Genomic DNA, 18,416 nt, shown 5'->3' on the forward strand with positions numbered 1-18,416 from the left:
CTCCTGGTCTCACTCAGGATATAAATCACACGACAAACTAGATTGCTTCTAGGTTTGTTTCACAAAATTAGTTTGATATAATTAATATAATTAGTTTGATATAATTTAAGGGACTTTTTCCTCTTTTACCCGCCTCGAATAGCCCTCGCTAATTGCGGGCAAAAGTCTGTAACTTAGAATTTTTTAGATCTAATAAAGAATTGTATGTTGTTGTTGTTGTTGTTGAGCTGTCTACATGGGTAACGGGCCTTCTGCATCTTCAAAGATGAGGTGTGCCTCGAAAAACGCATTCAGATTTTATATTGAGCAGATTTGTGAAATCCTCGTGAATAATGCAAGGAAGACTTTAAAGGTAAAGTAAAAAAAAGAATTCAACGTCGACAAAAGTGACGTTTCGATAGCAAACTGTGAATGTATACCATTCTGTGATTCTTTTAAACGAATGTTTTTGCTATTCACGGTAGATCATCAACCGTAACTTTAATCGAACAATAAACCCCCATCACTAAGCCACAATAACGAGGTAAACGTTCTCCTCTATGAAAAAATGTTCCGGCTAGTACTCAGAATGATCAGCAGATCATCAGTCAACTAACCTACTGCAACCAACAGCTATTTTAATGGAACAATAAACTCCATCACTCAGCCACGACAACGATGTAAACATTCTCCTTCATGCAAAAAGATGTTCTCGCTAGTATTGAGAATGATCAGCAGATCATCAGTCACTGAACCTACTGCAATCAACAGCAATTTTAATCGAATTAACAATAAACTCCATCCCTAAGCCACAATAACGATTTAAACGCTCTCCTTCGTTAAAAAAAAATGTTCTTTCCAGTATTCAGAATCATCAGAAGATCGTCAATCAACAACTATTGATCGAACAATAAACTTGATTACTAAGCCATAATAACGATATCGATACAAAAGTTTGAGAGGAATGTAAGAAATCGTTTTTCCTAACTATAGTGTGAGGTCGCAATTACCAGTTGTTGATATCGACTTGCAGTGGTATAGTTTTAGTCAAAAAAAACAAAAAAACCGACTGATACAAAACGAAAGGGGTTTCATTATAAAGAAAGGGAGGCTTACAAATGATGATCCCACCCCTAACAATACAGAATATAACTAAACTGACTAAACTGCTCACAAACAGACTGAGAGGCGCAAGCGGAAAAAAGGAAAAAAAAACAAAACAAAACAAGAACAAGAACAGATAAAACTGAAAATTTCCGCAAAATCCGCGCAATCCACCCTTTCCACCATGATTAGGAAAAAAGCTTGAGGAATACTTCCAATGAAGGTTTTTCCTAATGATAGCGGAAAGAACGGATTTCGTGGATTTCGCGGAAATTTCAACATATGCATAAATATATAATAATAATAATAATAATAACAACAACAACAACAACAACAATAATAATAATAATAAGAATAATAAGAATAATTTTTATTATTATTAAATTATATGTTGGAATTTCCGTAATATCCGCGAAATCCGTTCTTTCCGCTATCATTAGAAAAATCCTTCGATCGACTGTCTAGCAGCACTGGAAGTATTCGTGAAGAGTTTTCCTAATCATGGTAGAAAAGGCGGATTTTCAGTTTTTGCCGTTCTTGTTCTTACTTTGTTTTGTTTTTCTTTTCTTTTTTCCTTCTTTTCCTCTATAGCTAGCGCCTCTCAGTCTGTTTGTAAGCAGTCAGCTTAGTTATGTTCTGTATAAACTTTCCCCCCAAAAAGAATAACGGTTTTGCATTTTTAGCGGGGGATGGGGGGGGGGGGGGGGGGCTGGAGGGAACATCAATTTTTTCTTCAATTTTGTGGAAAATCTTTATACATAGAGAGCAAACTGTGTTGTGGCAGAAAGTCCTAGGTGTATTGTTCTTAACACTTCAACGCGTGTAAAGGGAACCAAGAAATCTGGGAAACGATCATTCTATCTATCTATCTATCTATCTATCTATCATTTATGTCATTACAAATGCCCCACAAAACATAATCTTTTCTGGAGTATATTCGTCCTCAATAAGTGACCATAGCTTATTTATGCCGCTAGGAAAATTGGCTCTTCTGAAGGGAATCCGAAATTTATTGAATCTCGTAGCTTCAAACATTTTGACGCAACTGTTTTCCAGTCTGATCTTTGTTATGCTAATTGGCCTGGTACTGAATTGGTAAACAATGCAAAAGATTACTGGGCTCAGGTAAAAAATTTGTTTTTGAATGTAATTGATAAGCATGCACCTTGAAGAACAATCAAAGTGCGAAGTAAGCCTTCACCATGGATTACCTCTGATATTAAACAACGTATGCACTCCCGTGATAGGCAAAAAAAGAAAGCAATGAAATCTAATTTGTCTGAGGACTAGCATAATTTTAAAACAATAAAAAATGAAGTAAATAAGGAGGTGAAACGAGTCAAAAAATCATTTTATCAGAGGGATCGAAATACTCCTCGTGACCTTAAAATTGTTAAAGTCTCCCCAGTCTTTAAAGCTGGTGAACGCAGTGATTCAAATAAGTATAGACCTATTTCTGTTATTCCCACTGTAGCACGTATTTTCGAAAGGCTTATATACGCGAACAGTTCCATGATCACCTGAATCAACTTTGCCTTAGATCACTCAGCAGTTGTCTTCATTCATTCGCATTTGTCAAATCGCAAGCAACAGTGTAGTGTGAATGGAACAGCTTCTGAGCTCCTAGATATTTCTTGTGGGGTACCACAAGGCTCAATATGAGGACCCCTTTTATATAGATAGATAGATAGATAGATAGATAAAATCAGAAAGAACAAACGTGTAACTTTATCTAAAATCTCCTCGCGGCGAAGACCTTCTGTCACATAATCTTTCAGCTTTTCTCTGAAGTTTAAGTCCTCTTTCCAAGAATCATTCCTAATTATTCTTGCTGCCGCCACCTTGGAAGTAAAATCCGCTACCAAGGCATCTTGGTCTATGGCAGTTTTAGGCCACCGTGTAATAATTTTCATTTGCTTTTATTTGATTTTACTTTGAATTAACTACATTTTAGACAAACAGTTTTTCTTTGATTTCATTTTACTTCTATAATAAATTGTTTTTGAAAATAAAATAAAATAAAATAAAATAAAATAAAACGAATGAAATGAAATAAGACAAATAAAATAAACTAAATAGGTAAATGGAATATAATATAAAAGGAAAAAGATGAAAAAACACTGAAAATCCTTATGGCAGCTCTGGGCCACCGTAGTGGTGGGGTGCCATGCGGCAATCTCACGAGGGGTAGGTTTGGGATCTTCCAGTTCTTGTAATAGCAGCTCTCGCATGGCGATTGCATTACGTTGTCGCCGCGATTGGAAGGAAGCCGTGAACCCTTTGCATCTAAAACAATGATCTCCTTGTTGGGTGTTGTACCAATAACTTTTGGGTCCAGTGCTACCATACTCATCGATGAAATCACCGGGTATCTCCAACTAGTTGGTCATATCCCCTATCCACCGATAGATGATGGAATCAGTACTAGTGTCCATGTACAGGACCTGTTCCCCGAGCTGTTGCATATAACTGTACAATTTGAGACGGGACCAACAGGTGGTGAAGGCAGCAAGAAATAAATTGGTGGTATCGCTAGATGGTGAATGGTCAACCACATGTTTGTAGACCGTCACGAAGGTGTCTTCATTGATGAGTCGTACGTCGTGGATGTCGAGGTTGGGATCCCTTAGTTTGGCAGAGTGGTCGTGGAGGGTGGTGATAGAGACTGTCTTAGTCTTGTTGAGTTGCTCCCCAAATTTTTCCCAGTGGAAATTTAGGAAGAGTTTAGCCACAGCCTTGCACTCGGGTTTTTTCCATGGGGGTGGGATCAGGCAGTTGCGTGTAGCAGCGATTGTACTCAGCTATGTGACATGCCTGAGCTGCTTGGCAGTTGTGATGACTGGGGTCGTTAGCAGGGGCTTCAGTCAATCCAGTGGCTTTTGTCTTCTATTGGAGCCACGTATCCACGTAGTCGCGAAAAATGGTGTTGGATCTCCTCTCAAAATGCTAGACCTCGTGGATTTTGAGGATGGTGTAACTGACTACCACGGCTTTCAGGATCTCAGCAGTGCATTTCCAGATAAAGTAGAAGCAACAAAATAGACCAAAACTTCCCTTTCGAAAATTCTTTACTTTTCACAAATTGTTGTGGAGTCCGTACATCCGTCCGTACAATGTGATCTTCCACAGCAAAGCGACATCAAAATGGCGGACTAATCCGCTATTAAAGAACGAGACACGCGACTCACCCTTCTCTCCCCGTCGACGATTTCGGATATCGACCAAAGATTATCTTTAGGGGAGTAGGTCAGCGACATTTCCCAGTTTGTTCTCTGCAGACCAGAAGACTCTCCTACCCCTCGATAAAAAAAATTGGGATACTTACCCACCACTACGCGTGGTCTAACAAAGAATTTGGAGAATTTTCAACCTCTTTGCGTCAAGTAAGGCATCATATTGTGTTCGACCATTTGGAATATTGTCATCTGACACCGGAATTTTGATCAGGAAATGTTATGTTGCTTACTTCACGTATCATGCCCCATTCGGACTTCGCACTAAAAATATAAAAGCAGGCTTGTAAGTTATAGAAAAAAAAAGCTCTTTTGCCCGAGGGCTTACCCTCGTGGCCGGCTGTGATTGATGGATGCGATAACTGTGACGAAGCCATAATCAACTGCGATAACTATGGTGGAGATATAAACCTTCGACCTTGCTCTATCCGGCCCGAGAGGAGAAAGAGAAGAAAGAGACGATAGCTGAAAAGGGAGGAAGATAAAGAGTTCAGACTTCGTTATGAAGACCTTCGTAAGAGTTTGTGTACACAGAAAATCAAGTGAGTGGAAAGAATCCAGTAAATCAAGAAAGTCAAGAATTTTTGTGTCTAGTCGGTGGAACTTGGAGTTCGAAGCTACTCAAGATAAATACCTGAATGGCCATGAGAGACAGAAAGCGTGCTTTACAAACTGCTTAACTTAATCTTTAATCGAAGTAATTGTAACAGTGTATAACTAATTAAATAATAGTGAAAAAGGGTAACTGCTCGTTGTCACACTTTTGTTGCGTGCCATATATCGGACTCGGGAGTTCTTTTCATTTATGCCTTGACATCTCTTGGTTATTCCTGCACGTAACACTCTCCATAATAGAATTACTGTCTACAGATCGATCATAGAACCTTACTATAATTATTGTTCACTCGTCTGGGACAGCATTTCCCAAAATCTTTCTAATACGCCTCAGAGGTTACAAAATCGAGCTGCCCCTGTTGTGGCCGGTCTCCCATTCATGGTGCGTTCAGCTCAAATTCTTGAAGCGTTGGGTTGGTTGCCATTGACCGAAATGCGTAAGCAGAATAAGCAAATATGCAAATATGTGTAAGCAAATATGGCGACGATAACACCAAAGCGAGGCTTTTCGGTAGTAACCGTTGCTAAGGGCTGTCCATCTCTGTTTTCCAAGGAATTTTGCAGCCTTTGCCTGAGAAATTGGATGCTGAAATCGAAAGGGAAGCCCGTTCAAGGATAGATTTCGTCAAAATATTCCAAAATACATCTTAGAGGTGTTGTGAAGGTCAGTGTTTTTATTAAAGCAACGTTTGCATTTTCATTGTTATGCAGATTTGAGCAAATCAAAACACATAATAAATGCAACGGTAAGTGTATAAAAACAACAGGTATTAAAAAACACTTTAAGTTTTCTTGGATCTGTCGTTGGAAGGCTGTGATAAGTGATCTTTTCTCCGTCCGGCCCTACTCGATATCCGCTCTTACAGCATAGCGACACGCAACAGTTATCCGCAGAAAATCACTTGTATTGGGACCAAATTCTAAACATGGAAGAACTCAGTTGTCACTGAGGTATAAAAGCTTAAATGCAACGAAAATGCATTCTGTAAACAAAACAGTTCTCTATACGATCCTGAGAAGGTCGAACGTTCATGACAAAGCAAAATTCAAGACGTACCTTCCAAACTGTAACAAAGTCGAAAATTATTTTACTTTGATGGTACTGTCTTCCAATTTCTCATCTCTGATAAAAGAACACAGGATACCGGGTACTGACTGACACAAAGTACTTGAAAACAGACGCGGTCAGCCCTTAGAAACGGCGTTGCTACCGAAAAGCCTCGCTTTGGAGCTATCGTCGCCATATTTGCAATCGGTGTATTATGATGAACAAAAGTATTAATGGTACTGCTCCCAGATACATGTTTACTGAGCAGCTGGGACCTAAAACGGTATAATCTACGAAATTCGAAATATAATGTCGGGATCCCAGCTGCCAAAACTTCATTGTTAAAACCAACTTCGTGTTTACAGGGGCGACCATATGGAATGCGCTGCCAGACCACCTAAAACAATTGCTCTCTGTAGAATCTTTCACGTTTGCATCAGCAACAACTAATTAAATTAAACATTTTTTTATATAAAGTATTTTCACGTCATTGATATATTATACTTATACACGGCTTTTAGGTAGAACAGATTTTCTATGTAAAATACATATGCAAATTTGATGTAATTACCGTGTTTAAATAAAGTTTTCCAATCCTATCCTATCCTTTTCCTATCTATCTATATCAATAGTTAAGTCCAAATGAAGCGTTCTTCACATTCAGAGAAGTACGCCGTTTGACCAGGTCCAGCGTAATATTTTAGAACGGCAACGTTAATTCTTTTTCCCCCCGGGCGATTTCCCAACTGAATACAAAGCTGAGTTATTTCGAAAGTTAAAACTTCACTCCTATTCCATACGTTTTAACTCTTATGTCAAGTAGTTCACTGAAAAGATACAATGAATTTTCTCTTCGGTTTGCTTGATTTGCATTTTCAGATCAAGAGGGAGCGGTTCATGAACTTTCACTGAATTGCAGGACATCAGTTCACTAGTGTATGGAACACACGGACAATAAATCTTCGTTTTCCTCAATGTGCAACGTTCCAAACCCATCTTCCCTGAACGACTAATTTGTTATGCCGACAATTTACCGAAGATTCATAATTGATATTCGCGTCATTGTCGGCTCAATTCCATAAGGGCAGCTAACAACAAAAGGCTACTGTTTTCTTGAAACAAAGGAGCGTATGCATAATGAAGTAGGGACCTATGCGGAAATCTTGCCAATAATTCACTGATATATGACCCAAGTTCTTCGGCACCGGAAGTTTTCATTTGATGGCGGAATAAGTGCCGTTTTCAAGATACCTCTTCGATGGAGAAGCGGTGGAGATGGACAGTAATCTTTTTCATAATCGCCTTATGTTTCCCAAGTTCAGCAGGTAGGGTATTTGTAAGCAACTGACCTCTTGTGCTTTATTTTATTTACCTAAGTTCCTGCAGTTCATGTGTACGAACTCAAATTTAGCTCCTAATTTCGGGATTCGCAATAAAACTGGTATAATAGATAGCTAAAAGAAAGGAGCCTTACAGGTTACGTCTTGTCGACGTGGCTGCTGATGTTTCTTGTTGATGCACATTTTTAATTCGGAAGAAGACTCGTAATTAGGAGCTATTATGGTATTGCATAAAAGAAGACCCTTCATTGGCAGCAATTGAGTTACTGCATAAATATATCGGACAACTCTTTGCTTTAGTAATCAATTAAAATGGAAACTCGTGAAATGGCTTGATTTCCGTGGGCTCCATCTGCCGAACTAAGTCCAGCAGATAGTGATTGCAAATCGAATTAAGATCTTTTGTAGAAAGCATTGTATTCCTCGAATTTCAGTGGCATATTGAAAAAAAGAAACGTCAGTTATAACATTACGAAATAACGCTCGAACTGGACTTGCAGTTGAATAATATCTAACCGAGATAGACGGGAAATAATCAAAACTTCAAAAGTATAGGCTAGCATATGAATGAGAACTGACGATCGCAGTTGATCCCTTGTTTCACATGCAGAGTCACTTATAGGGGTAAGTACTTCATATATCCCTAGTTATAGTGTATTGAACCGCAACCTGCTGACCAAACAGAAGTGGTTAGACTGCTAGCAGTCCGAGCCCCGTCCGCTTTAATTTCGCAAGCGAGCAGAAGGGAGAATGGGAAGAGGGCAAGAAGAGGGACTGCGGCTTGTATGTACATGTAGCGATGGTTCAGTATTACCAGTAACGGGAAATTTGGATTGGCCCGTTGACTACGGACCGCTGTCAGATTTTTTTTTATGAGTTAATTACTTCTTGTCACTGAGATTGTGATGTCAATCTGTCTTCGATGATTTCTGCGGTAGATTTCGATTATTTATATCTTCCAATGGGTGACATTGAAACTAAACGAGAGCAGAAACCTTCGGCCGAAGCCCTGCTATCGGGCAAGGATGTTATGGCTGTGCTACTGACTGGTTTTGGCAAGAACATTTATTTATAGCAAATTTGTCCTCTCAACGATACAGGTGACCCAAATTATACACAGCATTATCGAAGACCAGATTCGGTCAAACGATTATAATTTACGGATATTTGCCTTTGAGAAGATGGAGAATTTGTTAAAAGACATGACTGAAAACAAGTAAGTCATATATGCTTCTGTTCTGAGGTCATGGGTTCGAATCCTGTTGAAGCCACCTGAATTTCTCAGGTACTGTAAATCCTCTATTAATCCCCCTCTCCAACCCCCCCCCCCCCCTCCCCCCGAAATGTGCTTGCAAAAAATAATCCCCCCCGGAGAGTTTAATAGAGGATTTACGGTATCTATGAGACAATTGCTCAATTCCCGGTCCAGTAAAGTGCTAGGATCACTTTAACATTTCGTCTATATCCCGCACGTCAAATATACACATCTCTATCATTCTTCTTTGGAGTGTGGCTCATAAATTCAAAGTCAACACACAAGTTTTACTGTGGTTTCCTACGGTAACTCACACGGGACATATCAATGGTATTGAAACTGACAACCCTAATGGAGAAGTGCAGCAAGCATGACCTGCGATTCTCTGTGAAAAAACCCTCACAATTCAATTCTCCATCGGTTTCCTTCATTGGGCACAAGCTCACAAGCAATGGGATAGAAACTAACCCAGGCAAAGTTGTCAATCTTCAAAAGCCTCTCAGCAAAGCACCTCACAAACTGAGTGCTTAAATCACAAGGAGATCAATTGTTAGTTCGATACAATGAGGACTTTGTTTCGCTCACTCGTCACTGATCAGCCCTCCACCAACGTTAAGCAAGAATATAAAGTTCTCCGGTTAGAAATATCTGAAATGGACCTCGAACAGAGTCACACCTGATACCCTACAATGAATAAGACGAGAGACTACCAAAGACCCTGCCCTTAAAGCTCTACACGAGATATATAATCATGACTGGGTGGCTTTCAGCAAGGAGGGAAACTCCAGAGCAACTGAGACAGTACTAGAACTTTAGAGATGAAATTTCTGTTGACGAAGGTATTCTCTATAGATCCAATCAAGTCATTGTTCCACAAGATGTTGCAGAAAATACACAAAGCACACCAGGGGGCCCACTGCAGCATAACACGAGCGTGGGAATCTCTCTTCTGGCCTGGAATGCAAGCAGCAATATAAAAATTATGGAGAAATGCTCATCATGTGGATTCAGTGCCAAGTACCTAAGCGAGCGACCGCAAGAACCAATGAAATCTCATGCAATACCAACCAGACCGTGGTCAAAAATAAGTGTAGGTAGGTCATTTGTCTCATAAACTTGAGGTAATGGCCTAATTGTGCGAAAGTTCACATTGGAGGTTTGGAAGTAAACAGCCTCATCTGGAGGCAAATCGTGGACATTCACTACATAAGCCTAACTCTTATCGTTTCCGATCAATCGTCGTCCCTCTCCAAACGTTTTAAGATCGTGTCCTTTGTTTTAATCACTGGAAAACTTGAATCATTCACAGACTTCAAAAAAGTTGGTAAAATCTCTGTTAAATGTCCACATTTTCTTTGTAAATTACAATCTCTGTAAATTTGCACACTTAGAGATTTTGTAACTCGTCCTTACGATGACATAAAATGCGTACAAAATCTCAATAAAATCTATGTAAATTGAAGGAAAAATTTACAGAGATTTTATGCGATAAGTACAAAATGTCTGTAAAATCTCTTTACTTTCTCTGTAAAATTTACACCAGAAAAAATCTCTGTAAATCCATCCATATAAAATGTCAGTGTTATCTATGTAAAAAGTGAGTGAGAAGAATGCATGAAATGTCTATAAAATGTCTACAAAAACCCTCAAAAATCTGGCGGGGAAAAGTATGTGAAATGTTTTTAAAATGTTGGTGTTTTAGTGCACAAAATCTCAGCAAAATGTTCACAATATCTCTGTAAATTAAGTATTTAAAACCTGACAGAAGGCAGGAAATGTCAATAAAATGTCTGTAAAAATGGAGGGGTAAAGTATGTGAAATGTTTTTAAAATGTTGGTGTTTTAGTGCACAAAATCTCAGCAAAATGTTTACAATATCTGTAAATAATAGCATTTAAAACCTGACGTAAGCCAGGAAATGTTGATAAAAAGTGAAATGAATGAAAGGTTAGTCGATTTTACGTAGAAAAAAGAACAAGTTCTAGAGTTTTTGAATGCATAAATTTTTATTTCAAATCTAAAAATAATCATTTGTTTATATTACTTTCAATAGAATCTAAGTGTAAAATTCTTGCAATAAGTAAAATAAAATAATTCAATTAATGACATGAGTTATCATGGCAACTTTTTCTACAGTGCCAAAATGGTGTCCACTTTAGAGAAAAACCCACGTCCTATGAACGCGATTTGTCACCCATGATTTATAGCTGATGAAATGGTACAATGTATACTCGTGAAATCTGGGAATAATTCCACTTGTGTTTTGTCAAAATCAAATAATTTTTCTTGCCTTAAGGCTTATGAAATAATTTGATTTTGGACAAAGCGTGCGTGAAATTATTCCCTATATTCACTCATCACTATTTGATAACTCATACAAATTCATCAAAATAAGGAATAAAATATATGCAAGGGATTTCATTATTGTTAAATAAGTATAAAAACCTGGCTCAAGTTACCCCAATTACAAACATTTTACACAATACTCTTAATGGAATCTACAGTAAGTACATGTATATGAATAAAATTCTTACTATAAATTCAATACAAATAAGGAAGAAATATATATCTATGGAATTAAATGGGGATAAATGTACACGTATCAATGAGTCTTTAGTAACCATTGTTCTTACACTGAATCACTACCTAACCATCTTTGATATCAGCCAATTCTGCTTAATCCTTATGGTCAACGAGCGGTACCGAACGGTTAGTGCGAAGTCTTGCACGTACAAGCACAATCAAGAAGAAAACAAGAAGTGGTTTCACTTTGACCATTTGCTAATCTTAAAAGCAAAGGAAAAGAAAAGCGACAAAGGCACATTTGAGTAAACCAAAGGCTCAGATAGTAATTTAATTGCCATAAACGTGCTTGTTGTTGCAAAGTAGGCAGGTAGATTCCCTCGACATAAAATAGAAGCAACAAAATAGACCAAAACTTCCCTTTCATACGTAGCGAGCAAAGCGACATAAAAATGGCGGACTGATCCGCTAAGAACGAGACACGCGATTTACCCTTCTCTCGCCGTTGACGATTCCGGAGATCGACCACATATCTCTAAGGGCCGGAGTAAATCAGCGACATTTCCCATTTTGTTGTCAAAAGACCAGCAGACTCACCTACCCCTAGATGAAATATTTCGAGATACTTACCCACCACTTCAAGTGGTCTAACAAAGAATTTGAAGAATTTTCAACCTATTTTGCGTCAAGTAAAGCATCATGTTGTGTCCGACCCTTTTGGAATAATGACATCTGACACCGGAATTTTAATCAGGAAATATTATGTTGCTTACTTGAAGTATCATGCCCCATTCTAAACCTAATAGTTCTCCGTCCTTCGCACTAAAAAGGGGTATAAACACAGTAGTTCACCTCATTGAATTATTGATTTGAGCGGGTGATGTCATTTTGAGTTCCTAATGTGCAAATTTTACTGATTCTCAATCTGAAAAATATCCCACAGAAACACAAAATGCAATGAATTATGATAATCTCTACTGAATGTGCAAAATTTTTTTGAAAGTGACAAAATTCTGAGAACTACAATAGTTTGATCATAGTACCACTCTAAACCTACATGTACACTCTGTATACACTATAAATTTTCACACAACCAGCCTTCTCAAAATATTTTTCGGGAGCAGGTCATAAGGAAAGTGGAGACGGTTTGGTGCTATAGGCACCCAAGCGAGTGCCCAAAGGACACAAGCTTCTAGGGGGGTCTGGGGGCATGCTCCCCAAGGGAATTTTTTAAATTAAGACACTCACAGATGCAATTTAGTTGAATCTGTGGGATTTAAAGTGACGAAATTTCACATATGGAATTGACACTTGCTTGGAGTCTGATAAGAAATACTGGAATGTCAGTGAAATAAACATTTCATGAGCGCGACGCCAAAAAATATTGCAGACGCGAATTTGTATGTGAAACAAACTTTTTTGAAGCTTTTGTAATATCTCCAGCGACTTCACGTTCGAGCTAAAAATGTGTTGTGCAACATTTTCTGACTGGAAGGAGACGGTCAAGCTTTCTGAGGACGCGGCTCATTGAGCCGTTGACCGGCCGGTTTTGAGAAGGCTGACAACAATAACAAGGTTATCTTTGGAAATAATCTTCATTTCATATTTTGTAATAACTTTTTTTTTTTTAGAAAACAGCTCTTTTCCCAACTGTAAGATTGGCCTTTGAGAATAGTAACCCCCAATTTCATTAATTATTTTGTAACTTTTACAACACTTTTGTCACTAAGTTTTTTAGCCTGCCGATAAAAATAATAGGGCTGTTATCGATGCAATTCTTGGTGAAATCTGAAAGATACTAATGGCATCCGCATGAATAAATGTACATGCTACAAACAATAATGTGATAAATTAGTATAATTTTTATGACGTGTGGCCCCACGAGCATTTTGATGGCAAAACCATATGAAAAAATTCCTGTATGAGGGCCCTATGCAGTCTGGAAAAAGTCATCAGGCCCTGCTAGGTACACGTTCAGCCCTGCAACAGTGAAAGTTCAAGCATATCTGATAAAACAAAAACAAGGCAAACAAATATCCTAATGACCTGTTTATCAAAGCGACAAAGCGAACAAAACAAATCTACAATCCTGGTCAAAACTCTTGGGACAATTCCCGCTTTTGCCCCCTCGCCCCATTACAAATGTTGATTTTGCACGGTCTCCGAAATCAAGATCCGTTCGTCGATTGCTTGCATGCTTCAACATTGTCTGGGGGAGGGGGGGGGGGGGGGGCAAAAAAAGGCAGCGAAAGAAGAACATGCATTGCTCATATAACGATGGAAGTATGTACAGCAGATTCTCTACTTTTCGCCCAAAATTTTGACAGGTGTCCCAAAGTCTTTTAACCCAGATTGCATGTCCTTGGAGAGGAAGAAATTCTCAAGTTTATCTAGGCTCAAAAACAAGAAACAAAGAAGAATAGGGAAAATAAAATTATAACATAATGCTTATTGACTGAGTTAAGGTTGGGCTGGATGGGAAAATATTTGGCCCTCAGTCATGGCACACGGACCTCGCTGCGCATGGTCTGTGGGCCCTGACCTCTGGCCCTCCTACTCAGTCAATAAGTACATAACATTGCTTCCTCAAAATATTTTTATATACATTTACAGATATACTACATGTTTCATTTAGGTATATATAAACACAGTGGCTATATTAAGTACATGTACATGTAGGTGATTATAGAGATGTGTGCCATCTAATAATCGAGAATTAATTGATTACATCACATTTTGCTATAATCACCTTGTGAACTAGTTTCCTAGAATCCCACAAAAGTATCCAGCCAGAGCAGTCAATTCCTATCTTTTGTACACTTTTCTGATAAATTTCATCAGAATCTAGAAAAGAACTGCCCATTTGAAGGTTTGAATGTAATGAAATGACCAGTCTTGCCCATCATTTCCTACTAATGGCAAGCACCCAGAAATTTAACCAAGAATTGTATATTTTAAAGTACACATAAGAATGAACTTGGTTTCAGTGTCCCTATCAAGAAACCTTAAGGTCATGTAATTGCATAGGATAGGACAAAAATAGCCTTGGGTCCTAAATAAAATTACTACACTGTATAAACACTTGCAGATAAGACACACCTTTTCCCCAAAAATAGTTGTTAGAAATGGGTGTGGCTTATCTGCGGAAGATCTGAAAAAGGCTGCCTCTGGTGGCCAGTTTTCCATCTTTGCATCCAATTTTATGCCTAGTTGCATGTAGTAAGCTCCAAACGTTCCTCTCATGTTCTTGTTGTATTGCAAAATTAACTGCATGGTTAGACCGAATTAAGAAGTTACATCGAACTGTATGAGGTGTGCCACCCACCAGTTCCGATGAAAAATACTACAAATTAGTATACTATGACAAATTAACTGTATGATTAGACCTACTTTTCAAGTTACATTGAACTGTATGAGGCGGGCCACCTGCCAGTTCAGATGGGAAATACAACAGAGTTTCCTAAAACAAATTTACTGCATGTAATTGAGTAGTGCTTATATTACATTGATCTTTAAATCATTGTTGCCACATGCAAATGTGTTTATTAGAAAGATATCACTTGTGTTTGGTGTATTCAGGCCTTCTGATAGGGTGCGATTAAAAAATGCAAATTATGCGATTTTTTCAGGGCAGATTGTGCGATTAAAAAGGCCAATTATGCGATAAATAATATAAATTATGCGATTTTTTTTCTCAGCAATTTTAAGCTTCAGGTTAAGAAAAACACTTTTTTGCTGCTCTAAAGACATTTTGAACACAAAGGAACAGTAATTACGTATCTCGATCGGCATTAGTCGGGATAAATAAAAAAAATGAGGTCTTCTGCACTACCGGTGCACCACGTTAAAAGTTGAAAGGACACAGCTAAAATGCCAAATGAATGATCAAGGTGCTTGTCAACCACGAACTTCCGAAGATGGTCAATCACAATAGGGCCATACCCCCATTTATACGCGAGAAAATAAGCCGCGGGTTTCTCTGGCCGCGGCTTACAGAAGACTCGAATGTTCACCCCGTACCGTATAAATGGTACAAAATCTACGTTCACGTCTTTTTCAAGCCGCGGCTTATATTGACCTGGGAATATATATTCGTATAAATAGTTCCTTTTGCGTATTTTGTACACCGTGGCTAGAGTAAACCGCGGCTTATTTTCTCTCGTATAAAAGGCCCTAATAGTGCACGACCAGAAAAACATCAGTCCATCGTCCACGTGGAGCGTTTCTTGCTTGATCGCGAGCTGTGAGATTGGGCGGAAGGTGGGAACTTCTTTCTTCGTCGAAGAAAAAGCGAGCGTTTTCACAACAAACTTATGCATGAATAAGTTTTTATCAGTTTTCAACGAAAGAAACTACATTTTGCCGAAAAACTTACAACTTCGCTTATTTTTCACAAATCTCTTCTCTAAGAGAAGGCAACTGTGTCATTTCAGTGGTGTGTATATAACGGCATGTTTGTGTTGCACCAATAGAAGGAGACTCGTACCAGGTCCCCGACATGAAAAATAAAACCTTGAACCTCGAATGTATACGAAATCGAAGGTGACAAAGGTTTTTTAGCCTTTTTCCAAGATAAATCATCTTAAAAATGGCGTATTTATGCAGGAATTTCTAAGAAACGTGTTGATTTATGTGTCATTTTATGAATTTTGTGCGTCCTTTTGTAAATTATGTGATTTTTCGTGAATTGTGCGATCGGATGCGATTTGAGGCCGATTGTGCGAAATCGCACCATCGCGTAATATCAGAAGGCCTGTGTATTTGCCACTGCACGATGACTGACAATTTCCTCAGACCCAGAAGGGACAGTGAAACCTTTCTTGATTTTTGTCAAAAAACTTACAGTATATGAACAGAGGAGTCACTGATTGTTGCAGTGAATATCTCTCCCTTGTATTCACCCAGTTCAATGTGAGAGCATTCGACTCTTCAACAATTACCTGATGTCTGGAACAAATTTACTTGACCCAGTTAAAACAGTTTGACCTAATAATGTTCACAATGTGTATCTAGAATGGCAATGAAACCTCTACCCTCCCAAGTTTTGACACAAAGACAATTATTATTCACAATTGCATCACAATTTGCAATCAGCACTGTCTGTTTCTTGCATCTCAGGAAATTCCCTCCAATTAAATTTCAATGCTCAATTTCCTTCAGCACTGCATCTTGTGGTTGAGGTACATGAAGGCCCTGGAAAAGAGTCACACCAGTCAATCAATCAATTTATATAATTTCATAATCATTTTCGAAGAATGTTGTAACAAATCACTTTGCCATTCATAAGCAATGTTCCTGTGTAGGTGAACTGAATAATGAAGCTAATAGCTAAAGGAATTATTGTAAGAAACTTATATCTTACAATTTAGAATCTTGTAGGAATCTTACAAGATCTTGTTAGTTTGTTGCAAGAGTCTTAGTTAAGAGGTAAGATAAGATCTTGTTAAGAAACCTAACAAAAATATTGGTAAGATCTTTATAAGATTTCCACCTGGGCGACCGCCATTGTTTCAAACAAATTTTGATTATTCCACGAGCATGCATTGGATAAGATGACAAATAGCCAATGAGGTGCGAAGCTCCAAGTGGGACATACACTACATGTATGTGATTATTTCATATCCAACAAGCCTGAACGCAATAATAATATTGTTTTATTGAAAACGCCCCCAAAATAGAGAGAAATCTACTGACTTCATTGTGTAACTGTATATTTTCAGCTGACATGTACCCTTTGCATCATTTTGTAGAGCATGGAATATTAGCTCATATACCAGGATGGCAGGGCCAATGAAAACTTCTGAATTGTATTATACAATGATAAAATTGTTAATATGTATTATGTTTATAGACATCACAAAATTTACATACAGTCTTATATTGAAAGAGTGCACAAAACAATTTATCTCATTGGTCTCTGCGCAATGTATGTAGTGTTTCCATGGTACTTTTAAAAATACAATAGTTTCCTTAAAGATCAGTTACCTACCTTTTAGAAAAGTCCCATTCAAGACAATCTCCACCTGCCCTTTTTAGCTGCCAAAGACCTAATACATTGCCCTGAAACAAAATATGAACATATAAAAACCCTGCAAGGTCAGCTTCATGACCCGACATAATGGTTATGGTAGGAGCTGTGGAAATTTGACCCGCTGGAATTCCTTGTTGACACCCTGGCTTATAAACTTATATGGAAGCCTGTGACAACATCCCAAAGTGTCCACCTTACCAAACTGACCATTTTGTACATGTAATAAAATCAATAATAATTATTTATTGTTGAATTTTTCATAATTTCTTATTGATAATGTCTGAATTAGTGTTTGAAGGGTACAGCTCAAAACAAATTTTGTATTTCACTCATAAATTTGCTCTTTTTTTTAGGGTACCTGGGCATAAAGCACTAGCTTGTGAGATTTCCCATATCCAATTAAAACAGTGGAGCAATCATGCCAAAAACTGTCCCTTAAAACAAAAGTTTTGAGATATAAAAATTCCTCAAGATGGCTTTTTGTGTATAATTGTTATGAATTAGATTAATAACCCTCTCCCTCCTGAGAGTGACACTTATAGATTTGACTCTGTCTAATGCCAGACGATTTTACTCGTCAATGGGGGCCTCTTCAGGGGTGAATGGGTTAATTACTCATCAAATAAAATTTGAGGTTTTGGTGGGAGAAATTGCAATATTAACTGCACCGCAATATGATAAGTATATATTTAGATGGCTAGCTCTACTACATAACAGTACATGTACAGGGTTCTCCCTAGTTTTCAGCGCAACAGGTATGGCACCTTTTCACACCAGTAAAGCAATTAGTTAATGGTGGACGTTCTGCAAAGGATAAGCGACTTCTGCGCGTTTGCAGGCGGTAATAAGTGCTCTTACAAACAGTAAATTTTACCGGTAGCTTTATAATGTTTCATGAAAAATGCTAGTAATGCAAATGCTTTTGAGTTGTCCACTATGGAATACCCCACAAGACAACTGATTTTTTTTTTGTTCAGGCTAACATACATGCATGTACATGCAAACAAGCAAGTGACAAGTAACAAGCAAGAAAGCTTGTATACCATGTCATAGGAAATAGTTACATATCACCCTGAACAAGCAATGTGGAATACAGCCGAATATATGCTGTGCAGTTATTGACTGATTGGTTAAATCTTTTTATGAATTGGTATAAAGGGGTTCACATTACTGAACATGTGACATTGTTTGCACGAGGAGCCAGAGCCGGCCAAATTTTTGCGCGGCCCATCAAAGAAATTTGAAGGCAAGGTTAAATTCCTAGCCGGCCAAATTTTTGCGCGGCCCA

The 18,416-nt window shown here is 38.2% G+C and overlaps 1 protein-coding gene across 3 annotated transcripts in view; it reads left to right on the forward strand.

Moving 5' to 3' along the window:
* The first annotated feature begins 6,919 nt into the window (after positions 1–6,919).
* Positions 6,920–18,416, forward strand: part of LOC137982339 (fibroblast growth factor receptor 2-like) — a 109,818-nt gene continuing 98,321 nt past the window's right edge. Inside the window, exon 1 of one of the 3 annotated variants that reach the window (XM_068829430.1) lies at positions 6,920–7,304. In XM_068829430.1, the coding sequence (XP_068685531.1) occupies positions 7,238–7,304 (67 nt within the window). In that variant the 5' untranslated portion in view covers positions 6,920–7,237. The remainder of the gene's footprint in view (positions 7,305–18,416) is intronic. The other 2 variants (XM_068829428.1, XM_068829429.1) reach the window with 2 other exon arrangements.

This window comes from Montipora foliosa, chromosome 13 (genome assembly GCF_036669935.1).
Source record: "Montipora foliosa isolate CH-2021 chromosome 13, ASM3666993v2, whole genome shotgun sequence".
NCBI classification, from domain to species: domain Eukaryota; kingdom Metazoa; phylum Cnidaria; class Anthozoa; order Scleractinia; family Acroporidae; genus Montipora; species Montipora foliosa.